The sequence below is a fragment of the Tenrec ecaudatus genome, chromosome 12, assembly GCF_050624435.1.
Source record: "Tenrec ecaudatus isolate mTenEca1 chromosome 12, mTenEca1.hap1, whole genome shotgun sequence".
In the NCBI taxonomy this organism is placed as follows: domain Eukaryota; kingdom Metazoa; phylum Chordata; class Mammalia; order Afrosoricida; family Tenrecidae; genus Tenrec; species Tenrec ecaudatus.
The window spans coordinates 51,564,828-51,592,192 of record NC_134541.1 but is presented as its reverse complement, the minus strand read 5'-3'; the positions used below and the strand labels follow the sequence as shown (position 1 = coordinate 51,592,192).

The 27,365-nt window shown below is 38.2% G+C and overlaps 1 protein-coding gene across 1 annotated transcript in view; it reads right to left on the bottom strand.

Annotated features, from left to right (window-relative positions):
• The window catches only part of CFAP61 (cilia and flagella associated protein 61), a 368,344-nt gene that overhangs the window by 253,583 nt on the left and 87,396 nt on the right, over window positions 1-27,365 (bottom strand). Inside the window, exons 12-14 of the mRNA XM_075527979.1 lie at window positions 25,098-25,237; window positions 11,291-11,417; window positions 5,573-5,650 (exon numbers count right to left, since the gene is read on the bottom strand). Coding sequence (XP_075384094.1) covers window positions 5,573-5,650; window positions 11,291-11,417; window positions 25,098-25,237 — 345 coding nt within the window. The remainder of the gene's footprint in view (window positions 1-5,572; window positions 5,651-11,290; window positions 11,418-25,097; window positions 25,238-27,365) is intronic.

The window sequence follows — 27,365 nt, the reverse complement described above, 5'->3', positions numbered from 1 at the left end:
GAGCTGCCATTTTAAATGTTCTCTTCAGCTCCTAGACTTCATCCTTTCTTCATTTGCTTTAACGACGCTATTCATAATGACTTTACATAGAGCTTCTGAGACTGTAATTATTTGGGGAGCAGAGAGCCTCATCTTCCCCCTACAGAGTGTGGCTGGTGGGTTTCAATTGCCAATCTTATGGTTAGCAGCCCGCCACCTACCCGACAGTCAGCACTAGAAAACTAAGACACTACCCAAAGAAATCTAAAGTTTCAGTGCAATCTTCAGCAAAATTGCTACAGCATTCTTTACTAAAACAGAAGTGTTCAGAGTTCTTTTCTTCCAATAACCCCAAAATTTTTTCTGTATTTTTATATTTTTGGTTTTTCATTTTTTCCATTTTTGGAATTTCTATCACAGTGTTACTGCTTTTGATAGTGTCTCCCCTAATTCTTAGGTTTTCTTTGAATTTTTTGTTCCTTTTAAATTGTTCTTCAAGCAGATTAGTATTAAGAATTGTATATGCAAGCTCACTAATTTAGCCTCTCATTGATTAAATTATATTCCTTTGTTCTTTAAATGCGTTATCTATAACAGAAATATTAATATTAATCTTCTGAGTCTCTATTGGCTGTTTTTGTATAGTTTTGGTTTTTATGTCAGATTGTCTTTTAGTGTTTTCCTGAATTCTTCAAAAATAAATTTCTGAACCCCTCCAACCTATATATTTTGTGTGTAGCTTTCTTGATCTTTCTCTCAATCCATTCAAAGTCTCCACGGGCCTTTATTATCCCCACCCCCACCCCCAGAATTCCTTATCTTATCATTCCATTGTCTTTTCCTCCTCCAAAAGGTTGGCTTTGTAAATTTGGCTCTGTACATTTATGACTTTTTTGTGCCACTCTATCTTGTTTCTTCATGTGAATTGAAATTTCTGTTACATCCAGGACACTAGGGTGGTGTTGTAGGTCACAATGAGTTGGGATCAACTATCAACTCAATGGTAGTGAGCTTTCGTTTTTGTTTTAGGTTTATTTGTTTGTTTTCTTTAAAAGAGCTTCTAAGTATATGCACTTTTTAATTTCTCATTTAAATGACTGTGATTTGTCGATAAGATGGTACCAGAATGTATAGTAGCCCTTTTACAGTAGATGTAGTTTTTGAAGGTACATGTGTGGCTGGATTGTGCTGGGACAATTGTCCAATTAGGTGAGACAAGATAGGTGTGGAGGGGAGAGGGTGTGGACCCTGCCAAAACAAGCGACTTCTTTCTCAGTGTCACCCACAGATGGGCACTTATGCTGTTCCTAGGCAGGCAGAGATTATCAAGGTGATGCCCCATGCAGGCCACTTCCAATCGGCTCCTTCTCTCAGTCTGTATTCAACAGCCTCGGCAGTACACAGGAGCGTGCAGCCAGTTGTTGGGTGTGTGGAGGTGGAGGTTGGCCATTCCTCAGGTCACCAGGATGTTGTGCAAGGAAGGATCCATACCTCCAGTCATCACTCAATACTGTGCCCTGTGCTGGTCCCAGGGCAGTGTTGTTTATCAAGGCAACGCCATATAACAGAGTACTCTTAACAATCCTTTCCTTTGAGGTCCAGTACTCATGATTGTCGTCTGTATCACTCTCTCAAATCTTTGTTGGAAAGGGTCTGTGCAGCATGTTTTATAGAGTCCACCATCTTGCTGGAAGCCTCTTCCTTCTATATTCTTTGATGCTTCCTTTTACATTCCATATTCTGCCTAGAGAATCCTTTAATATGGCAACTTAAAGGTTGATTTATTTCTTTAACTCTTTCAGTTTATGAAATGCTGAGTGTATTTTTATTTTGGTTTCTATCTCCAAGTCTTTTCACAATGCATCAAAATACTTTGTCTTCTTAAAATGTCTTTTGAAATCTTCTGTTTAGTCCCTGTACAATATCATTTCTTGTATTTGCTTTAGCTATTTTACATTCAAGAGCAAGTTTCAGAATCTTTTCTGACATCCATTTTGGTCTTTTCTTTCTTTCCTACCTTTTTAATGATCTTTTACTTTCTTGGAAAAGGAGGTCTTTGATGTCGGCCTACAACTTGTCTATTGTTCAGTGTATCAAATCTACTCGAGATGGTCTCTAAATTTAGTATAGGATGTACTCCAGCAGCTTTTCAATTGGCTCTTGCCACAGATTTAGTGGATTTTTTCCTGTGTATTCCATCTGCCAAAGTCCATGGTCATCATGAATGTTACTGTAAAAGGTATTTGCAATGAATAAGTCACTAGTCTTGCAAAATTTATCAATTGATCTCCAGATTTTTCTCTATCACAAAGACTATATTTCCTCGCCTTGTTTCCAACTTTCACATTCCAATCACCAGTAATTATCAGCACATCTTGATTGCATGATCAATATCTTACGACAGAAGTTAGTAAAAAATTCTTCTATTTCTTCACTTTGGCATTAATGGTAGCTGCATAAATTTGAATAAATTTGTAGGTGTATGAATATTAGCCTATCACTGACAATATTACATTTCAAAATATATCTTGAAATGTTCATTTTGATCGTGAAAGTGCTGCCATTATTCTTCAATTTGCCTTTCTGACATAATAGATGATATCATTGTCTGATTCCTAATGACCAATACCAATCCATTTCAGCTCATTAATTTCTCCCACTGAATCACTTCTGACTCTTAGTGACTTTTAGTAACAGGATAGAACTGTCCCTGAGTTTGTGAACCTATAAATTGTTGTTGTCATTAGGTGCCATTGAGTTGCCTTTGATCCACAGGGATGCTATGCAGAAGAGAATGAAACACTGCATGGTCTTGTGTCATCCTCGCAATTGTTTCTATACCTGAGCCCACTGATGTAGCCACTGTGTTAATCCATCTTGTCCAGGGCCTTCCTCTTTCTCACTGCCCCACCACTTCACCAAACATGATGTCCTCCTCTAGTGACTGGTCTCTCCTGACAACATGCCCGAAGTATGTAAGCCCAAGTCTTGTCATGCTTACCTCTAAGGAGGATTCTGACCTTACTTCTTCCAATATAGATCAATTTGTCCATTACCAGCCCATAGTACTTCCAATATTCTTCTCCAGCACCACAATTCAAATACATTGATTCTTCTATGGTCTTCCTTATTCAATGCCCAACTTTCACATGCATATGATGCAATGGACAATTCCATGACTTGGGTCAAGTGCACCTTAGTCCTAAAAGTAACATCCTTGCTCTTCGATAATCTAAAAAGGTTTTGTGCAGCAGATTTACCTAATGCAATATATCTTTTGATCTCCTGGAAGCTGCTTCCATGAGCATTGATTGTGGAAGCAAGTAAGAAAAAAATCCTTGACAGCTTCAACCTTTTCTCCAACTATCATGATGTAACCTATTGGTTCAATTGTGAAGCGTTTGGTCTTCCTTATGTTGAATTATAATCCATACTGAAGGCTACAATCCTTGATCTTCATTAGCAAGTACTCTAATTACTCCTCACTTTCAACAGGCAAGGTTGTAAATACTCACAGGAGAAAAAGGCTCATGTTTCTCCCGTGGAGCAGGTGGTTTTGAACCACTGACCTTGGGGTTATCAGAGCAACTCATAATCTACTATGCCACCAGAATTTCTTAACCAATCTTAATATATCATTTTTATGCATTCCATTTAATTTTTGACAACTTCCAGCTACTAGATTCACACTTCATACATTCTATGTTGCAATGATCAATGGATATTTACAACTATTTCTTTTCATTTTGAGTCAAATGAAGGTCCTGATAGCTTTACTTCACATGTATAATTAAGGTCAACTGTACTCTGAGGAGGCCACTCTTATTAAGTCGTATTTAGAAGGCCTTCCAAACTGAAGACCTCCTCTGAAGGCATATGATCAATGTTCCACTGTTATTCATAATATTTTCATTGGTAAAGCAGCAAGTTTCAGGAGCCATTTATATCCTTCTTTCTAGTCTGTCAGTCTAGAGGTTTCACTTAAACTTGCCCACCAGAGGTGATGTGCTACTATTTGAAATACCAGTGGCAACACTTCCAGAATCACGGCAACACAAAAGTCATCACAGCACAACAAACAAACTGACAGAAGAGTGATACCCTTGAGCACAGCACTCTCATAAAGAATTGTCTATGTGATATCAACTAAGTCCACATGGAAGAAGCGCACCAACACCAGTCACCGGAGGATTGTAGATCATATAATCTGAAGTCAAAGGAAGGAATAATATCAAAGCCTAAATTGTGAGAATGTGGCTTATAGACGGCGATGAATGACGGTGGGAGCCCCAGACACATTTGTGGGAGCTACATAGGACAAGCCTCCTGTGATTTCCCTCTGTCCATAATAGAGGGATGGAAGGAAAGTGGTTACTAAACAGAGTGCGTTGGAGAGATGACTATAGAAGATTAAAGTGATAAACATGACTTAAATGGTTAAAACCTTGTCAGTTGATCCCCCTTGGATGCACACATTAGGCCTGATCTTTTTCAACATTTTCTATATTTTTTTGTTTGCTCATATTGGGATTTATCCAGATGTGTTATATCATTGGGGGGAGTCCCGCCTCTTGATTTTTGTTATGTGTTTTTCTGATTTTCAGTAAATGAAACCTATGATTGATCAACCTATAGGGACAGCAAGCAGAATAAGGGTTTCGGGGGGGGCAGCGGGGGGAGAGTTACAGTAGGGAGGGTGTTAAAAGGGAGCTGGTATCAAGAAGTTCAGAAAAGAAAAGAATGTTTGAAACAACTGTATAATACTGCTTGATGTGAGTGAACTATGGAATGATATAATACTTGTATTCGCTCTCAATAAAATGTTTTTTACAAAAAAGAATTATCTATGTGCATTTAAAAGGACACGTGTTAATCTAAAGTGCAGGTGAGAACTTTAAGGAGATAGAGCTTGATTTAATGATCATGAAACAACATGGGTAGAGACAGTGATAAGGGTGACACAATGTGAAATATGGAGCTAATGTTATTGAACTATTTGTTTAGAAATTGTGATTAACTCTATTGTGGCAGTTGGAGAGTATGTCAACTAGACACTCCTGGCTAGGAGTGGAGTCCACCTTGCCAATGCCGTCACCACCTGATGACACCTCGCTGATGTCATAATCCTTTCCATAAGGAACAGATGAACAGAGAGTATTCCTTTCTACCACTCCAGCTTCCTGCCTGCTGGAACTCTGCCTGCCTCTAGTCTAGGACGCATGTGAGCTGCCAGCCTGACCCCGAGAGACGTTGGTGCTCTGCCATGTTTCAACTGACCTATATCCATGCAACTTTGCCCCCACTGGCCTGTGATCGTCTTGCTTCCTGCTTCACTTGTCTGCCTCACCAGCCTGCAGCTATGTGAGTTTGGAGAGGGGACTGACTAGCCGCAGACTGATGGGCTTGAGTTGGATTGCACTGGGGTGCCTTCTTGAAATGAAGCTTTTCCTTAAACATAGATGAGTGTCACTGGAGTTGTTTCTCTAGACAACCAAGCCTAACACGTGGATGTATCATGGTATATATGATCATTAAAAATAAATATAATCTTTATGAAAATAAAAATGAAATTAATATATTTTTCACAATTTACCATTTCATTTCTCACCACTGCAATGCCAACTATTTGTTCTGCTACTTCGGCTACAAATACCTGCAGTGGTGTTCCATCCTAAAAAAGATAAACACACACTTAAAGATTCTTTAAAACAACAGTATTGATGTTTTTATAAACAGTCAGTAATGGATTTTAACCATGAGCTCATAGTAACAATGATAGCACCAATGTCCATCAGGCACTTATTGTAAGATAAGTATCAAGTTAAATATCCTCCCTGTGTTCATTTTGTTTCATCATTACAACAATCTTAGGAGGTAAATACTGTTATTATATACAGTTTATACTCTTGCAGCTGAGAAACTTGCTCAAGATCCAAGTGGTAAGGGTTAGATCTATAATTCAGAGCCCAATCTCTTTGACTCTGCATCAGTGGTTCTCAATGATGTGAACACAAGATCCCTTTACACATTAGACTTCAAAGAGCTTGGCTTATTGTACACTCCCATCTAAACACACACACACAGAAAGAGACACACACACAAACATTGTCACTGAGGCATTCTAATGCACACTAACCCTGTAAGACAGAGAAGACGGGGTTTCCAAAGCTGTAAATATTTATGGAAGCAGATGCTACATTTTTCTCCTGAAGAGTAGAGTAGCTGGAAAGCTCATATGACCAATCTTTTGGCTATAATCATTTAACCATTGTGCAATCATTTAACCAAAGATTCTGTAATGTGCACAATAAGCCCACTGCCCTAAGTCTATTATAACTCATAGCGACCCTCTAGGACAGAGTAGAGCTGCCCCTTCAGATTTCCAAGACTTTAAATCTTTATGGGAGCAGACAGCCTCAGCTTTCTCCTTTTCTCCTACAGAGCCACCACTGACCTTGCAGATACCAGCTTACTACAAAATAAAACTGAGACCATTTTAAAATATTGGTTTCTCATTCATTTTAAAATAAAAATGCATTGTATTTTAATGTATATAACTATTTTTAAAAATTTTAAAACAATTCATTTATTTAATATATTTGCAATTTGTTTTGCTGCCTGGATTATTAGAAGACACCTCTATTGTCAGCTCTATCTCTGCATTAAGTCCGTTGCAAAATGTTTTTTAGTTGAAACATGACGAAAATCTATGTTCACAAAGTCAAATGGTTGGAAAAGGGAGAAAAATGCAAATCATCTTTTCAGATAATTATGGATATTCTTCTTTGATATTCCACCAAAATTCAACAAGTAGTCTTTTTTAAGTTTTGTGAGATATTTTTAACTGAATTTTTTTTTATTGTGAATTAGATGAGGGTAATTTACTTCTCATTCAACAGCTCAACCTCCCCCTGCCCCTGCCCTGTATTCTCTTCCACAACCCCTCTCATGATTTTTCTTTTCTCTCTTCTGGGACTCCATCTGCTCTTTCAACTAAGCCCAAACCCGTCAACCTTCAAGACCACTGTTTATTTTCTCACCCTTGTCCTTCCCTCAGGAACTGCTAAAGTCTGCTCCCTTTGGTATGCAGTCTTTGTCTTGGTCTTTATCCGTATCATGGTGGTCTCGTACAATATTTGTCCTTCTCGATTAACTAACTTCACACAGTATAATGTTCTCTAGGTACATCCATGCCAGGAGGCGTTTTATGGTTGTATCTTTTTTTTTTAAGCAATATATAGCATTCTAGTGTGTGTATTTCCCAAAAGTTTATCTATTCTTCAGTTGTCAGACATTTGGGCAGCTTCCAAATTCTTGCTTTATGATTAAGCATGGGACTGCATGGGTCTATTTGTGTTATGGCTCTTACTTCTGTAAGTTATTTACCCAGCAGAGATATTACAAGATTTTATGGCATTTCTATTCCAGTTGTCTGAGGTATCTTCACTTTGCTTTCCACAGGGCTGTACAGATTTACAGAAACCCTAGCAGTGAAGGAGAGTTCCCATATCTTCACAACGTCTCCAGAATTTGGTGGGTTCTGGGTTTTATAATTGGTCTGTCATTGTCGGTGTAAGGTGATCTTATTATTGCTTTGATTTGCAACTCCCGGTGGACTAATGATTATGAATATTTTTTCATTCATGTGTTAGCCATTTGCATGTCATTTTTTATTAACTGTCTTTTGGTTCATGTTATTTGCTCACATTAAATTGGATTGCTTTTTTTATCTTATTGAAGTATTGTGGTTTTCTCTAGCTCTTAGAGTTTAGCCCCTTGTCCATTGTGTCTTTGCTAAAGGTTTTCACAGCCTGTGTGAAACAGTGCAAGAGAACCAAAAGGGTTCTCTTTTTGTTCTTTTAATGAAGTATTTTGATTCACAGTGTTTTATTGTTAATAGGCCCCAGTCATCTTTTTTGTTGGTGTGCTTCTTTCATTGTGTTTGATAGTATGCCTAAACCCTGCAATAGGGCCCTTACGGTTTGTTTTCTCATTAATAATCTTTATAGTTCTGGAATTTATGTTTATGTCTTTGACTCATCTTGAGTTAATTTTTTCTATGGGGTGAGGTCAGATTCCTGCAGGTGAATAACTTTTTATGGGTTTTCTGTGCGTTACATTGGTCTCTATAGCTCTCATCGTCCCAGTGATAGGCTATGCTGACTACTGTGGTGATGTATTTATTAGCTTTTCAGGCTGAGTAGTCAGAGACCTTCTATCTTGTTCATTAGAAGCTCCTTTTTTATTTGGGGTCTGTTACTTCTCCACATAAAATTAGTAAGCTGTTATTTCATTTCTTTTAAAAATGGAATTGGGATATGGATCAGGTTTGTATTGTATTTATAGGTTTCTTTGGCATTTTCACAGTATTAAGCCTTCCATCCATGAACATAGAGTATTCTTCCATTTGTGGAGGTCTCTTTTGGTTTCTTGTAATCGTGTTGTGTAGTTTTTCTTGTATAAGTCTTTTGTTTCTATGGTTTGGTTTATTAATAATATTTTATATTTTGGTGGTTATTATAAATGGCATTATTTTCGTCATTCCTTTGTCAGAGCTCTCTTCTTTAATGTATAGGAATCCAATTAATTTTTGTGTGTTAATCTTTGTATCCTGCCAAATTGCCAAATCTTTCCAATGTGTCCAATAATCTTTTGGGGGAACCTTTGCAGTTTTCTACATTTAAAGTCATACAATCCTCAAAGAGTGGGAGTTTTACGTCTTTGACAATCTGGATTCCTGTGATTTCACTATGTTGTCTGATGGGTGGCTGATTTCCAGCACAGCATTAAGGACAGGTGGTAAGTGATGGCTCTTCTTGGTTCCTATTCACAGCAGCAGTGCTTTCATTTCCCCCTGTTGAACAAGATGTCGCCCATTGGCTTTTCAGATATGGCCTTTATTGGGTTAATAAATTTCCCCTCTAGTGCTATTTTTGTTGAATTTTCATCAGAAATAGAAGTTGGCTGTTGTCAAATGGTTTTTCTGCATTGACTGATATGATCAGGTGGTTCTTATTTTGTTTTGTTTATATGATGGATTACATTGATTATTTCCCTAATGTTTAATCATCTTTGTGTATCTGGTATGAATCCCATTTGATCAAGGTGTGAGATTTTTTTATATTTTGTTGGATTCCATAAGCCAAGATTTTGTTGAAAATTTTTGCATGTGTTTTCATAAAGGATATTGGTATGTGGTTTTCTATCTTTGCAGTATCTCTACCTAGTTTGGTATCAGAGTTATGCTCCTTCATATATTGATTTTGGGATTTGCTGTCTTTTTCCATATTTTCATGTAGTCTGGTATATGCTCTTCCCTGAAGCTTCATAGAATCCCTTGGTGAAGCTAACTGGCACTGGAAATTTTTTGTTAGGAAGTTTTTTAATGACCTGATGTATTTCTTCTATTTTTATTAGAAAAATAATGTCTCTGTTAATTTGGGTAGATGATGTATTCCTAGAAAATTTCTCATTTTGTTTAGGTTTTTTATTTTGCTGGAGTTATAATGTGTAGTAATGTATTATGTCATGTGTAGTGATGCAGTAGTAATTTCATAGTAAGACATTATTATTCTTATTTCATTTGACTCAGTTGGGTTGTCACCCTTTTCATTTCTAATTCTTAATCTAGCAGGCATGGTTCTGCCTTTGTGAATCAGAGTTATTTAAAAGTTTTCTATCTGAAACCCTCGTTGTTCCTGTAAGTAGCATCCAGTCACTTGAGTTTTTGTGTAATTCAACGATACACGTATTTTGCTTTAAAAAGCTGTCCTTTATATGTCTACTTTTTTTCTCCACAGTCTTTTCAATTCTATGCTTTTGACTAAATTAATTATATTATCAATAGAATTACCATATTCCCCTGGTGATAATTTATATTGTTCCCAATAAAAGAATATTGATGTCTCTAAAGTAAACCTGAGACATATAAAATCATAGACATATTGATCAATACATTCTAAGAACAATACATTCTCAAGCTACTCAATAACTGCCCTCACTATCACTGAAGATATGGGTGCTATAACCAAGTGTGGAAAGAATCTGATAGGCCAGCTATCAGAAGTCAGAAAGAATAGTGTCTCAGGTCTTAGAGGTTTCTATCTTAAAACAAGCAGCCATCTAAGTGAGAGGATGGCTAACTTGACCCAGAGGAAGCTCACCAGACTGTGTGATCCACTGATTGTAAACATCAAAATCCAAGAGTGGAGGAGGGAATAGTATTAGAGCTTAAATTTTGAGCACTCTGTTTACAGAAGATAGATGAAACCTTAGCATTTCTTTTTTAAAAAACCTTAACATTTCTTCTCTTGTTTGACTAGTTTAAAATCTGTTTTAGTTTTTCTTATTTTCTGTTATTTTTTTCAACTTGGATTTTTCTCTGCTTTATTTTATTGTTTTGGGGAGCTTATTTTGGTTTGGTTTTGCTTTTGTATGCTTTTCTTTATGTGAAATTTAGAATATGCACATTTATAGAGATGATAAGTGGGTTAAGGGTTTCTTGAGGTATGCCACGGGAGGTTGTGGGGAAATGGAGAATTAATAATGAGTACAAGCAAGAAGAAATGTCCCAAAGTTAATTGTGGTGATGATTGCACAATTTATTTTTTAATATGTTCAAATTATTGAATTGTATGATGTGTGAATTATATATTAGTAAAACTTAAAAGTTTTTAAAGAAAAAAATGAAACATGGCTCTAACTACATGCATAGCTGCATGTCTGGTTAAATTAATTGGCATGATCCTTAAGGAAACAGAGCTCATCTGCCTTTTGCCATGGCACATGCATTATTATACATTAAAGGGAATCCAATATCTGCCGTACAGGATCTTCCCCACCCTTTTCAACTGGTGGACACAGCCTGCTCCCCAAGACAGGCTGACCAGGTGACCATACTCACCATCCAGTGGGGTCCGTAGGGAGTTTTCCCTATGTCTGACACCCAATGTGACTGAGCGAGGCACCAGATACCCGGGATTTCTGAGACACGATTCCCTAAAAATCATTATATTTTTCTATTCAAGGACAAAGATTAATCCTGTTATGTAACAGCTGTCTGGGTCAAGCCCACATTTTTCATGGCCATGATAATAATTTAGAATATCTAACAAGCCCCTTGGGTACCACCACTGCACCACTGTGGAAGATATCCTCAATCCCTTAAAACCCACTTCCTGTTTTCCTCCTGTGGCTGTCATTTTCTGACCCCTATCTCCCTCGTGTCTCGTGTGATTCTTGTGTCTTTTATGAGTTATATGGTACCGTATTATGAGGAGAGGACACCAGTTTTGTCTGAGCAGGTACTTACAGAATCTCTGTGAGCTGTGTTATATTGGTCCAAATCATGCAATATCCTTTCACTCAGAATGAGGGTAGTGATGAGGTTTTCAATACCAGGAGTGTCCGCGTAAGTGGCCAATCGTATATTAATGGACCTGAATAAGAAATAAGGATTAATTTTGAGGTTAAAGTAATAAAACACATCTTCTTCCTCCTCCGCCATTGGAGCATTGTAACATATCATACATATATGTTTCATAAAGGCAAAGATGGTGCGACTTTGGACATGTTGTCAGAAGAGACCAGTCCCTGGGACACCATGCTTGGTAAAGCAGAGGGCAACAAAGAATAGCATTGCACTCGACAGCCTGGACTCACACAGGGGCTGCAGCAATGGGCTCACACATAAGAAGAATTATGGAGTTTGTTCAACACTGTTTTTTTCTGTTTTACATAGGGTTCTGTGAGTTGGAAGCTACTCAACAGCACCTAACAAGAACAACATACTGATGTAAAAGAATATCAAGTACTTTTACATAACATCAAGCTTTGATTCATTATTAAGGTAGCTAATGTATTCTAAAAAACTCATAAAACAGAGTAAATAATAAAGTAAAAATTGATACCACTATTGACAAGACACAGCATAAAATTATACTTCATGTAGATTTAATTTGAATTGTGTAGCACCATGTTTCGTTTCATATTTATTTCATACAGAGTCAAATTCTCCATATTTCAAAATTAGGCTGGTGTGCAGAAATTACCCTGAACTAAAGCTGCCAGAAGTACTCCTGGTGGTGTAGTGATTACATGCTGCTAACTGAGAGACCAGCAGTTCGAAACCACGAGCTGCTCCCTGGGAGAAAGATGGGACTTTCTACTCCTGTCAAGAGTGAAGTGTTGGAAACTCACAGGAGTTTATAGGGTCGCTATGAGTTGGCACCAACTTAAGAATGAGTTTGTGAGTATTTTGTTTGAGGATTGGTTTCTGAGTCACTTTGAAGGACGTCATGCATGGAGTTTAATAGTCTGGGGTCTTTATCTTAAAATTCTTATGCTTTTGTCTTTCATTGTGACTGTTGAATTGAATACTGATAAAATAATGACATGTGTACGGTGTATGGAACCTGGTGTAGTGGTTACACGTTGGACTGCGATTTGTGTGATTGACAGAAACCACCAGCACCTCCAAGGGAGAAAGACTGGGCTTTCTACTCCCATAAACAGTCTCAGAAACCCACAGGGGCTTGCTGTGAGTCATCACTTATGCGATGGCAGTGAGAGAGGCTTACTTCTTACCCTCTCTCCATGATGGATTCTGAGCCACCAGTTCCCTCTTCTAGTGCCTTACTTCTTACCCTCTCTCCATGATGGATTCTGAGCCACCAGTTCCCTCTTCTAGTGCCCTGAGCCCCAATATGCTGTTCCAAGTGCCATTGACCAGAGGAGGTACACATTTCGCCAGCACCCTCCATTCCCAGTGAGTTCCTGGCACATGTGTGTGTTGGGGGGTGGGGGACAGTCAAAGCAGGCACACGTGCCACGGTGTCTCTGGGTAAAGTTAGTCAGTGACAGTCCCCACCTTAAGCAAGCACCTCAGTGGGACCCTCTTTGCTCATCTCCCATCTAGGTACCACAGGCAGAGGTTGCATGCATAAGGATGATCCTACTTCTCAGGAAGTGATGCTGTGGGCCCGTAGAAAGGTGAGACTGTCTTCCCCATTCCAACAAAAACTCCAAATCAAACTCACTGCCATCGCATTGATGCTGATTCATAGTGACACTACAGAACAGAGTACAACGGTGAGTTTCTGAGACCGTAACTCTTCACCAAAGTTTCTGTGAGTTTCTGAGACTGTAACTCTGCCGGAGTAGAAAGCCCCATCTTTCTCCTACACAATGGCTGGTGGTTTGGAATCGCTGACCATGCAGTTAGCAACCCAAGGCATAACCACTGTGTCCCCAGGTTCCTCGTGGGGCCTACATTTTTCTTTTGTTATGAATTCTGCATATAGCTAACCCACACTGGATTCTTACCAGTAGTTATGGCATTTTTATAACATTTTGTTTGTTGCTAGTTTCTGTCAAGTAAGCTTGGACTCCCGTAAAATAAAAATTTGATACTGGCAGTTTTATTGGTGTTGTATTAAAATTGGGAGCTTTATCTGTTCTTTACATTGGATGCAAAATGTCATATTCCAGAAGAGGAATTCGGTATAGAATTTTTTATGAACATGAGCCTATAATTTAAGGGAACCCGGGACATAGGAAAAATGAAGGATTAATGCAGCCCAATCAGTTCATTTTTATTTATCTTTAGCTTAAAAAAATCTCTTCTTGAAAGTATTAGAAAAAGGACATACATATAATGTGCAATGTATTGTATTACTCTGTAAAGAATACTCATGAATATTAAAAGTAAGTAAGTTTGGTGTAGGGTTTTGAAAGAGCATTTGGACTGGCAAGAAGCCCTGGTGACACAGCAGGTAAGAACTTGTCAGCTAACTCTATGGGCAGTTCTACTCTGTCCTAAAGGGTTGCTTGGGTCAGAATTCGTTTGGTAGCAGGTGTGTGTGTGTGTGTGTGTGTGTGTGTGTGTGTGTGTGTGTGTGTGTGTGTGTGTGTGTAGCATTAATCACCCAGGGTAAGTAATGAAAAGATAACATCACTTAGGGGCAGGACAGCTTCTGAGCATAGAATTAAGGAAGATTTTCGAGTGTTTTTGTTGCTCCAGTGCTGGGGATACTCTAATTATACTGAGCGTTTCCGTGCTGGGTACATATTAGTTCTTGATGCCATGTAGAAGCTATTACACAATTCAAGAAACATGATCCTACGACTCATGGTGATTTAAGGGTCTCTTTTTAAAAACAGCATCATTTTATATGTTTTAAAGTGTACTAGTTGGATTAGAAAAATAGCACACCCTTACTTCCCTAGAAAAAATTTTAACCAAAAAAAATACTTGACTTGCCCCATTTGATATCCATTCCAGTAATGAAGAGACTACAATTTTATTAACTTCTTTTAAACATTCAGTGGTTGTTGATAGAACTTTCTCTTTGACTTTCTGCTGTATTATTTCATGCAATGTAATATAACAATGTTTTAAAGACTGGGTTGCTAATGTGAAATCATCCTGGAATTACAGAAAAGGAACTCCTCAAAGTGTTGTCACCACTAGAAATTAATTTTTCATAGTCGTTTATTTAATTTGTGAATATTTTGAGAGATGTAGAGCTGATTTAAATATTTAGAAATACTCTAATAGTATGCAAACACATGTACTTTTAAAAGTCTTTAACATGTCTTCAAAAACCACATCTAAAACCTCAAAATGTGTTCAAAGACAAATAGGAGTTGGAAGGGCATGATTTTTGTAAATAGTTTTATCGACATATAATTCATATAGCAAACACTTCCATCATTCAGCCATATTAAAAGGAGTTGTATAATTTTCACCATGATCAGTTCTAGAGCATTTTCTTCGTTCTTGTACTCAGTCTTAGCTCCCTACTTTCTTCAACCTCCTCTCTCAGATCCCCGATAAGCCATTAATCCAGTTTCTATCTTTATTGGGTTACCTATCCTGGATTTCATATACTGGGGAAAAAATGGACAAAAGTATGAATTTTATTCAAAGACCAAGAAAAATAACAAAATAAATGAGAGAACAAACCTGAATAGAGGAAAAAATAACAAACAGAAATTTAAACAACTAGAACAAACTTACATGAGTCAGAAGGGTAATCAAATGATCGGGCATTCCATTTTAGCCTAATATAATTTTCCATAATCCAGATTACAAGGCTATCCACTACACTTGACTATGGTCACAAGGGGGTTGACCGTAGGCTTAATCCTCACAAGGAGGCTGAAAATGGATTTGGGACTCCCACTGCCATCCATCGCTTTCTGCAAATTGGTGTTCACAACTTGGGCTCTGATACCATTCCATCAGATTTGGATTGTATTACTTATCATCCTTCAATCACACACAGTGGTGTACTTCTTCCATGTGGACTTAGTTGATACCGCACTTAGGTGACTGCTTGTTGAAGATAAGCCTATAAGACCCAAGATGCTATTCTTTTTTATATATGAATAATTTTATTGGGGCTCATACAACTCTTATCCCAATCCATACATACATCCATTGTGCCAAGCACATTTGTACATATGTTGCCATCGTCATTTTCAAAGCATTTTCTTTCTACCTGAGCCCTTGGTATCAGCTGATGCTAGTCTTTTTGATATCCAGGCAACATTTTCTTCAACACTTTTCTGTAACACCCATACCTCTGGTGACCCTTCATGAGGGCAAGCATAAAGCAGGGCCATGCCAAATGAATTAATTGCTCTTAGATTGGAACTGGAATTAAGTGTGAGTCCAAAATTCATTCACATATCTATGGTTTATATATTTCTTTAGTTCACTTTAAAAGACTTATTATCATTTTATGATAGCGAAATATTGCCAACCATCCCCTGGGGCTTAAGGTAATTCTATTGTTAGTATCACTAATTTACCCAATGGCATAGAATTTAACACACTGTTGACAAAAGGAAACTATACCAGTGTAGACTGGCTCTGAACAGCATTCCATAAATTGTTAATTTGTACAGATTAAACTCTTAAATGATTAAGCACTAATTACATTAACAATGGGAATTGTGATGGGGAACATTTTCTAATAATATTCATTCACAAAGGAAGAACCAAGCTTATGAGATTAATACATGTCATAGTAAAGAAAGGAGGACACTAAAATAGTACATATATCATGGTCATGGGCCACCTTTCATTGAGCACCCTCAAAGTAAGAGGTCTGAGCCAAAGTCTAGCAGGTGCAATGTCAGAGCCATGCGGTGGCAGTCATTTGTTTCTTCTCACACAGGGCGTTTCAGTCTTAAGTCCAAGGGCTACAGGTGAGTTTGAGGTAAAGCCCAGTTCATTCAGTGGGGTTTCCACATTGAGCCTTACTGGGGAGGCCTATGAAGGATGTGCTCTTTTAAAGGACAGCTTCTAAAGTCGCAGTAGTTAATAGCACACAGCCTGGGTCACCAGAGGCTGGATAAAAACTCAGTCAAAAGTGTCTAATTAGGAACTTAAAATGAGACTTATTCTCCCCCTGGGTTCTCTATAAGTATTTTTCAGCATTTTTCCCAATGGGAACTTGGTTCTCCCTTTTTACCCACCAAATATAATTGTAAACAGCTCCTCTGAAACATACATGTTCTCCTCCCCCCAATCTTGACTTGACTTTCCAGTTTGTTTCCTTTATCACTTTTTTTAGGACTGTCTATTGATTTGGCATGACTTTATCACAGTGTTGTGTGGCGTGGCAGCAAATCAATAGGCAGTGTATTATTAATAATTTGGTAATTTGTTGGAGGAGGAGGCAGTTTAAAGCAAATTCTTTTTCACATTTTATTTTTCTTAGCATAGTAACCAGCTATTGGTATTACATTGTTACTGGGATCTAGTTTTAAATTAAAACAAAATAAATAAACACAGATGTATATATGTAAGTAAATGAATAAATTTAATGCATGAAATACTAACAACCAAAAATAGGAACAGTTAATAGTGATGAAATGACATCAAGAACATGATACACAAAGAAAGCAAAAAATTATTAAAATGGTAAAAAGACTAAAATATATGACAAAACAGATAAAAACTAAACTTTTAAGCACAGAGTGGCTAGAGCAAATAAATGAAATAATTTTTTTTAATGAACAGCTAATTTCAAAGGATTGGTCAAATATAAAGCATTATAATAAAGCATGTTAACATACAGAATTAACAAACTAAAAGGGAAAAACCATGGCTGGTATATTTTCAGCAGAAAAACCTGAAAAGAAAATTCAAGTTTAAGTTTCAATACTTAGAAATTCTATGAACAAAGACTTGAACGATGGAGGAAATACTAAAACAGTAAGCAGGAATACAAAGAGTTACCATGTGGGTTGCTACTTTGACTTTGATGCCAATTACAGTAGCCTCACTTGCCCTGACTTGGGTAGTTAAATGCTCCTCCCTGACGTCTAAGTTTTGGCCCGCTAACAGCAAGATCAGCAACCCAAACCTCCATCCATTACTCAGGAGAAAGATGAAGCTACCTGTTTCATAACGATTTAGTCTTGGTGTTTCAATTGTCTCATATGCATGTTGGACAATGAATAAAGAAGACCAAAGAAGGACTGATGCATGGTGTTTGTGAAGAATACTGAAAATACCATGGACTGCCAGAACAAACAAATCTGTCTCGGGAGAAGTGCCGCCAGAATGCTCCTGAAATGTGAGGCTGGAGACGTAATCTCAGAGACTTTGGACATGTTTTTAGAAAAGATCAGCCCCTTAACAATTAAGCATGTTCAGGAAAGTGGAGGGTGGGCGACGAGAGGAAGACCTCGATGAGACGGATGGACACAGTGGCTGCCACAATGGGACTCTAGCAGTTCAAGGATTATAAAGCTGGCCCAGGACTGAGTAGCATTTCATCTTGTTGTTGGCCAGTGCTAACAGCAAAAGTTGGCACTGGCTCGATGGCAGTGACCTTTTGGTACTTAGTCTTTGCCACCCCGGACTCCAATCACCCCTTTTGTAGTTAGATTCTGCAACAAAGAGGGTGCTATTGTTGTTAGGGTGCTATTGTTGTTAGGTGCTATCGAATTGGTGCCACCTGACTCACAGCAACCTTATTTACAACAGAACAAAGCACCGCCCAACCTGTGCCATCCCCATAATTGCTCCAATGTTTGAGTTCATTGCCGCAGCCATTGTGTGAATCCATCTTGTTGAGGGCCGCCTTCTTTTTTGTTTCCCCTCTACTCCAGCTGGAACGCTTAGGAACTCATCTGTGACAAACTTCCCCAGACCACCAAGGGGATGAGGCAGCCCTGGAGGAGTGCAGGTGGGCCTGTGTCAGGGGGAGAATTAGCACAGGAGCATTTGAGTATCTCTCCTCGGACCCAGGATTCAAAGCGATATCACCTTCCTGTCTGTCTGTCCACATGCAGATAGACTCTGGACCTTGCTCTGACAGAGAGAGTCAGAGAATATCGTGTGGTGGGAGAGTGGGCAGTATCTAGGACATTCTCTTCTCTCCATCTCTGGGTTGGTTTGTTGATTGTTGAATACATAGAACAGGCTAAACTGTGTGCCAAAACAGACTGATATTTACTGTTAAGCACAGAGTCGGTAGGGCAGACAAAAGAAATAAAGAACAGGAACACAAAATTTCAATGGATGGGTCAAATATTAAGCATTATAATGAATGTGTAAAGAACTAGAGTTAACAAACCAAAAGGAGGAAACATGGGGTGGTAGTTACATAATCTTGTGTCAACATGCGGAGGGGTGGAGTCTAGCCTGTCAATCAGGTCACAGCTTGATGACCTCATTTGGAGGTGCCACAGAGATAAACAGCTCACTGGAGGTGGGACACAGATATACACCCTGTGAGACATTCCTGTTGCGAAGACACATGAAGCTACGCTAGAGCCTTGGAGCTGAAGAAGCCATGTGGAGACTCCTGCCAGCGCTGAGATGCTTCCACTGGGACTGGTACCGCAAGACTTTCCACTCACTCACCTGTGAGCTTCCTGTATCCAGCATCATTGCATGTGTTGCATGAGTCTGAAGAGGAATTTATAGATTGGTATCGGACATATGAGCTAATATCAGTGTGGTTGCAGACAAATATAAACAAAACACTATGTCTCAATAGGCAGCAATCTCTGTCACATCCAGAGACAAGATAAAGTAGCTCAGTTGATTGGAATACATACAGATGTAGACAGAGAGATGACCACATCAGATCTCCCATGAGTTTAGAATGATTATCTTTAGCTGCTTAAACAATTGGTTAAAAAAATTGATAAAAATACAGAAAAAGGAAGACTAAGCGTGATAGTGAGACAAGAGTAAAGTCAGAGGAAATAGAGGAAAGAGCTAGGAGGAAAAGGGCATTTATAGAGGTCTAAATAAAGGCATGTACATATGTAAATATATTTATATATGAGGATGGGGAAATAGATCTATGTGCATATATTTATAGGTTTAGGATTAAGGTAGCAGATGGATATTGGGCCTCGACTCAAGTACTCCTTCATTACAAGAATACTTTGTTCTATTAAATTGGCATTCTATGATGCTCACCTACCTGACACAATCGCTGAAGACAAAGCGGGTGCATAAGCAAATGTGGTAAAGAAAACTGATGGTGCCCAGCTATCAAAAGATATAGCCTCTGGGATCTTAAAGGCTTGAAGGTAAACAAGCAGCCATCTAGCTCAGAAGCAACAAGGCCCACATGGAAGAAGCACACCAGCCTGTGTGACCACAAGGTGTCGAAGGGATCAGGGATCAGGCATCATCAGAACAAAAAAATCATATCATTGTGAATGAGGGGGGAAGTGCGTAGTGGAGACCCAAAGTTCATTTGTAGACCACTGGACATCCCTTACAGAAGGGTCCAGGGTAGAGACGATCCAGTCAGGGCGTGATGCAGCAACGATAAAGCATACAACTTTCCTCTAGTTCCTAAATGCTCCATCCCCATCCACTATTATGATCCCGATTCTACCTTACAAATCTGGTTACACCAGAGGATGTACACTGGTACAGATAGGAACTGGAAACACAGGGAATCCAGGGCAGATGATCCCTTCAGGACCAGTGGTGAGAGTGGCAATACCGGGAGGGTGGAGGGAGGGTGTGTTGGAAAGGGGGAACTGATTGCAAGGATGTACATGTGACCTCCTCCCTGGGGGACAGACAACAGAAAAGTGGGTGAAGCGAGACGTCGGACAGTGCAAGATATGATAAAATAATAATTTGTAAATTATCAAGGGTATGTATGGATTGTGATAAGAGTTGTATAAGCCCCTAATACAATGATTTTAAAAAATTATCAAGGGTTCATGAGGGAAGGGGAAGTGGGGAAGGAGGGGGGAAAATGAGGAGCTGATTCCAGGGGCTTAACTGGAGAGCAAATGTTTTAAGAACGATGAGGACAATGAATGTACAAATGTGCTTTACACAATTGATGTATATGGACTGTGATAAGAGTTATATGATCCCCTAGTAAAATGATTGCAAAAAAAGAGAAATACAGAAAAATGAAAAGAAATAAAAAGGAAGATGGAGGAACTCAAGAAACACTATGAGGTCAATCTAATGAAATAAGTGAAAAACTAGAAATAATTTAACAACTCCAAATAGAAATTTAGAAGGAAAACACTAAAATAATAAAACTGGATAACATTTTGAAAGAATATAAACAATAGAAATAAGTATCAGGGATCTGGACAGCAGAGAAGTGGGTGAAGGGAGACGTCACACAGTGTAAGATATGACAAAATAATAATAATTTATAAATTATCAAGGGTTCATGGGGGGGGGGGTAATGAGGTACTGATACCAAGGGCTCAAGTAAAAAGCAAATGTTTTGAGAATGATGAGGGAAGCAAATGTACAAAAGTGCTTGACACAATGGATGTATGTGTGGAATGTGATGAGTTGTACAAGCCCCCAATAAAATGATTTAATTATTAAAAAAGAAGTCATCTGAGGTATGTTAGGCTGGGTTCTCCAGTGATGTTTTTATGAGTATGTAGTAGTTACATAATCTAGTGTCAATTTGGGACTTGAGAGGATTAAGAGTGAAAGGTGGAGTCTAGTCTGTCATTCGGATCATGGCCAATGAGGCCTCTGTGTGAGCATGGCCTTCTCCTAAGAATTCTGGGAAATCCTGGATTTTCCTCCTTGGAGGAGGGTGACACGCTTTCTCCCCTCACTCCTTTGGAGACACTCTACTTACAAGATACATGGTGCTACGTCCTAAAACCTGGAGAAGCCTCGTGGACCTACCCTGATGCAACCAGACCTCAAGAGCCAGAGACAAAATAACCCCTGAAGAAAGCCTAACAATTCTATAGGACACTTTTAAAAGGAACAACTTATATTTGATAAACACCCAGAATAGAAAGAAGAAAGATTAATTACAGAGGAAATAGGTGAGGAAATATTAAAGGAGGTATTTAATATAATGGTAGAAAATAACTATCCAATAAAACCAGAGAACCCCAAACAGAAGGGATTCCAAAAGAACATCACTATTGACATTATCAAACTTTCTAACATTGGAGAAAAAAAAAAGATTCCTGAAAGTGAGGGGATGGGGGGTGGGGCAGGGGGAGGGAATCATCTCTGAAGTTCAACTTATTGGTTTCAGATTTTTCTATGGAAACCATGCAGGCAACAAGTCAGTGGATTGATATACTGAAAATGTTCAAAGAAAAACATGCCAAACAAAAATCCGACACCCAATGAAACTACGGCTCAAATATGATCATTTCTAAAAAACCAATTACATGGAAATTAAAAACAATTCCCTTGAAAACCACTGGGGGAGAACCAATTATAAAGATCTACACATAACCTCCCTGGGGCACGGAAAACAGAAAAGTGGGTGAAGGGAGACATTGGACAGTGTAAGACATGACAAAATAATAATAATTTCTAAATTTTCAAGGGTTCATGAGGGAGGGAGGATGGGGGCGGGGTGAGGAGCTTATACCAAGAGCTTAAGTGGAATGCAAATATTTTGAGAATGATCAGGGCAACGAATGTACAAATGTGCTTGACACAATTGATGTATGCATGGATTGTGGTAAGAGTTATATGAGCCCCAATAAAATGATTATTAAAAAAAACCACTGGGTGACCATAGGACTGGCCCTATCATGAGAACTAGAAGGTAAAAGACATTTATAGAGGTCTAAATATAGGTTCCTACATATGTAAATAGATTAATATATAATTATAGGGATACAGGTCGATGTACATATATTTATACATTAAGTACTAAGGTAGGAGATGGACAATGGGTCTCTACTCAAATACTCCCTCAATGCAAGAACACTTTGTCCTACTAAGTCAGCATTCTGTGATGCTTGCCTTCCTGACATGATCACTGAAGTAAAAATGGGTGCCTAAGCAAATGTGGTGAAGAAAGCTGATGGTGCTCAGATATTAAGAGATATCGCATCTGGGGTCTTAAAGACTTGAAGATAAACAAGTGGCCATCTAGCTGGGAAACAACAAAGCCCACATGGAAGAAGTATAGCTGTCTGTAATCATGAGGTGTCAACAGAATCAGGTATCAGGCATCAGAAGACCCCAAACAAGTAATCCTATCGATGTGAACAAAGGCGGTCAGAGTAGAGACCCAAAGCCCATCTGCGCGCAATTGAACATACCCTCTCAGAAGGGTCACAAGGAAGGGACGAGCCAGCCAGCAAGCAGTATAGCCCTCACGAAACATACAACATTTCTCTACTTCTTCAGTGCTTCCTCCCCCTCACTATCCTGAACCCAGTTCTACATTGCAAATCTAGACCAGAGCATGTACACTGGGTACAAATAAGAGCTCTCGACATACAGAATCCAGGACTTCAAATAATAATTTATAATTTATCAAGGTTGGGAGGGTGGGAGGAGGGGAAAAAGAGAAGCTGATACCAAGGGCTCAAACAGAAAGTAAATGGTTAAAGATTGATGATGGCCACATATGTACAAATATGCTTGATACAATTGATGTATGGATTGTTATAAGAGCTGTAAGACCCCCCCCCCCCATAAAATAATCTCCACTCCTCACCAAAAAACATTGGGGAATTGAAGAACTAAAAAATATTTTTAAATGGTTTAAGCAAATGAGAACAAAAATACATCATACCAAAATACCTTGGGTATGGCAAAACCCAGTACTTAGAGGGCAGTTTATAGCAGCAAGTGCACATATCATAAAGGGAAAAAATTAAACACCTTAACACATCAACCACAACAATTAGAACAGGGCCCACAAAACAAAGCCTCAGACACTAGAAAAAGAAAAGAAATAAAGGGTAGAGCAGAAATAAATTAAGCATAAAATTTTAAAACAATAGAAAAATCCACCAGACTAGATAAGCCACCGGCAAACCTATCAAAGGAAAAGAATAGCAAGCCTGTGATGTGAATGAGAACTGAAACGCGACATCGCCACAGAACCAGCTGAAATAACGAGACAGCCGCACGCTGCTGCAGCACGCACTAGGTCAGTCCTTTCCTGGAGGCGTCCTCCGTTTGCTGACCTGACACTTTATCAAGCAGAATGTCTTTCCCCAGGAACTGGCCCCGTCAGATGAGATATCAAAAGTATCCTCGCTTTGAAGGCGTATTTTGGCGGTTCCTCGTCCAAAACAGATTTGCTTAGTTCTCAGGCAGTCCAGGATACTTTGAATATTCTTCCCTAATACCATAATTCAAATTCTGCGCCCTTTCCTATTCATTTCCCAGCCTTGGCTTGCATATAAGGCTCCTGAAAACATCACGGGTTGGGTTAAGAACATCTCAGTTCTCAGAGCGGTATCTTTGCCCTTTGATACAGTAAAATGGATTTTTTGAAGTAGAGTTGCCCAATGTAATAAGTCATTTGGTTTCTTGGCTGCTGCTTTCACAAGCATGGACTATAGAGCCCAGTAAAATGAGATCTTGATGTCAATCTTTTCTTGAACAGTATTAATGTTAATTTTACTGATAATAAATTATTCACAAGTATTTTATAAATTTATTCACAAATAACTTATCAATTTAACTTATAAATGTATCAACAAATGATATATCATTGATATGAATTCTTGCCAAGTAATCATTCTTGCTTTGGTTTCCTTTAAAGTAGCATATTTTCAAATATGTGTTAATTATTTGTATTTATTCATATATAGTCTAGATAGGCTTTCTGTTAGTTTTTATTTCATATTCAATAAGGAATACCCTTGTTGATTATTAAAAACTCTTTATATAGTCAGTATATCAAGTTTTTTTCTGGCATTGGGTTAGGCATTGGGATGCTAACTAAAAGGTCAGTAGTTCAATTCCACTAACCGTGTCACAAAAGAAAGATGAGGCAATTGGGTTCTGGACAGATTTACATAGTGGGAAATACTATGGGGCAGTTCTACTTTCTCCTGTAGGGTTACCGTGAGTCAGAATTGAACTCAACAACAATGTGTTTGTCTGCATATTTTAAAAAGTATTTTTACTTAATAATACAATTGTACTTAATTACAATAGTTCAACATTTTATGTAATAAAAAAGTATTTGTCTTCCATTAGTTTTATGTTTTAAAAGACCTCCCACCTGAAACACAATAAAGATTAATCTTCACTCATATTCCTGGATCACATTCAACCTTATTTCTTCAGGAAAACATTCTCTGATTTGGCCAAATCTCCATATGACTCATTTTTATAATAACACAGCCCATATGTGGCTATGCTCCTTGTGTATAGGTGTATTAATAAGATTTACAAGGGCAGGACCAGGTCTATATGTTGTTCACCATTGTATTCTTGAACTTGGTACATACTTATTTTCTTAAGTTTTATGTTTTCAATATTTAGATTTAATACTTCAATCAACACTGGAATTTATTTTACAATAGACTAACAAGAAAATTTCTACTTTTATTTTTGTTCCCAAATCCCCCTGTTGTGATGCAAACTTTTTCATATTTGTGCGTGTAATACATATGCATTTCATTGTATCACATTGTTCTACTTACAGATTTTTTTCAACATGACATTGTTTTACTACTATGGGGTTACATTATGTTTTAATATCTAGCATTAGCTAAAATATCTTGATTAAGCCTTCTAGAAATAAGACAATTAATTTTTAAAATAGACTATTCAATAGAAAACACTACTATTACTCCTTGCTCTCTCAGTTTTAAACACCCTGGGCTGGCTTTTGACCACACACGAGAATACTGACCTGAGCAGTCCAGCTCGATGGAAGACATAGAGATCCTGATGGAGGGAACAGTTATTGAAGGGAATAATTCGCACAAAGTTCTGGATAAGGACAAACTCAGGGGTGAGATGAGGCAGAGAAATTATGCAAAAGTTCTTATCCTGGAATTTTAATAAACAGAGACACATGGAGAAAGAATTAAAAGCCATTTTTCAGATAAGCATTGCACACAAATTCTTGCTATAAAACACTAAGGAAGGTAGGGAAAATATGTTGCTTAAGGAAAGGATATTCAAATTAAATTTTTCTGTAAATTGGAGATTAACCACATGAAATTTGCAGGAATAAGAAACTGCAAATATATAGAAATATTTGTATGTTTGTCTGAAACCAGAATAAATGATTCTTAGGAACAATGGGATCCATTCATCATAGCTCTTTTGCTTAAGTGGGTTTTTTAATTTAAGGATATTGTATGAATCCCTGAGTAAATGAGGCAGCGTAGCATCCTACCACAAACCCTTTGTCTACTATGTGATCTTAAACTAGCCCAATCTCTTCTTTAAGAGGTGAGAGGATAGCACAGCAGGTCCTTTCTGGTTTTAAATCCTGTGATTACACAGAAAGGGACATCTGTGTGCTTTACCATAATGTGACAAGCCCAATGGGGAGAACAGACACAAGGGAGGATGGAAACCCCAGCAGAAGGTTTAGTTAGCAGAGGATCCCACATCCTCAACAATTACTTCTAGTCCTTGTGTTGGCCAATATGGTAGCCACTCATCACGCGAGATTACTGCACCTGGGGAAATAAACTTCTAATTCTATTTAAACTTAACCCCAAACCTACTGCCGTGGAGCCGATTCATATTTACAGAAATCTAATGTAGGATTTCTGACACTGTAAATCTTAACAGAAGCAGACAGCTTCATCTTCTCCTGAGGAGTGCTGGTGGGTTTGAACTACGTGTTGTGTGGGAGCAGCCGGATGGCTGAACCCACAGTGCCACTAGGGCTCATTCACTTCATCTTAGCTCAATTCACTTGGTTTAGTTATTGGGAAAGTTTTACATATGTTTGGAACAACTTGGGATTATGAATCTATCAATTGCCAATTTTATGAAATCTAAATATAGATTAAAGATACAGAAAATAAAAAAATGCATGGGGGATTTTAGAGAATTAGTATGAATAAAGAATGTAAACTGGATCATTAATCACTTCTCATATTGATCTCACATTGAAATAACTCTATTTGGGATTCTTGGGTGGAATAAAAGGAGCAGTTCCGCTCTGCCCTATAAAATGGGAATCTGCTGGATGGCAGTGATTTGAATTTAAATAGAGTATGTCATTAAAATTGGCTTCACCAGCTTCTCTCTCCATGTGTACCTATGGCTCGAACATACGGAATCACTCCCGTGGCTGGGGCTGTTTCCGACAGACTAACGAACGGTGGTGCTGCTCTGGGCTAGCGGTGCAACCCAAGCCTGCCTCACCTTCCTTGCAGAAGGTCCTTGTAGAAGCAGCCTGCTCTAAGAAGAGCTAATTTGTCCCCCTGGGACTTAGCCTCCTTATGAACCCTGTAAAGGTATTACTTGTGCTAACCCAAAACTCCTGGGACATTTGTGGAACCCAAAGAAGAACACTCGGGACAGAGGGAACGCTGGAGTCAAGTTGCTGAATGGCAAGCACTGGTGCCAAGACATGGCAAGCTCTCTCTGGGACGGGGAGACTGATATAATGAGCTGCTTTAACTTGGATTTGAAGGATTAAGGACAAAGTAATGGAGGTATTTTGTTCCTGCCTCTCCCTATACTCTGAAATGAAAAGAAATGGAGCTGAAATGTAAATAGATCTTTTACCTTTTTTAAATTAGCATTACTTTTGTAATGCTAAAGATTAGTGTTTACAAGGACTTCAAAATAGTAACGACATAAAGTTAATGAAAAGTCTGCGGGGCATCTTTCAAGAAAGCTGGCTTTGTATATCCTATATTCATGACATGCTACATTGCTTTATGAGCTTCAAAATGCCTTAAAATTAATTCAATAAAATCATGATGAGGAGCATTATTGCAAGGCTTAATTATTTTAACAAAATTAGGAAATATAGTCTGTGGTCTCACAGTTTAAGTCAATATAATCAAGCCATATTTATTTTTGCCTCAGTATAAAGAGAATAAAGGGAATAAAATATAAAAAGAATAAAGTAAAAAGAACAAATTTCAATTAGTCAACAGAAGAAGTACAGTCGTTGATTTTACTTAGCTGATGGGCCCACTGTGGA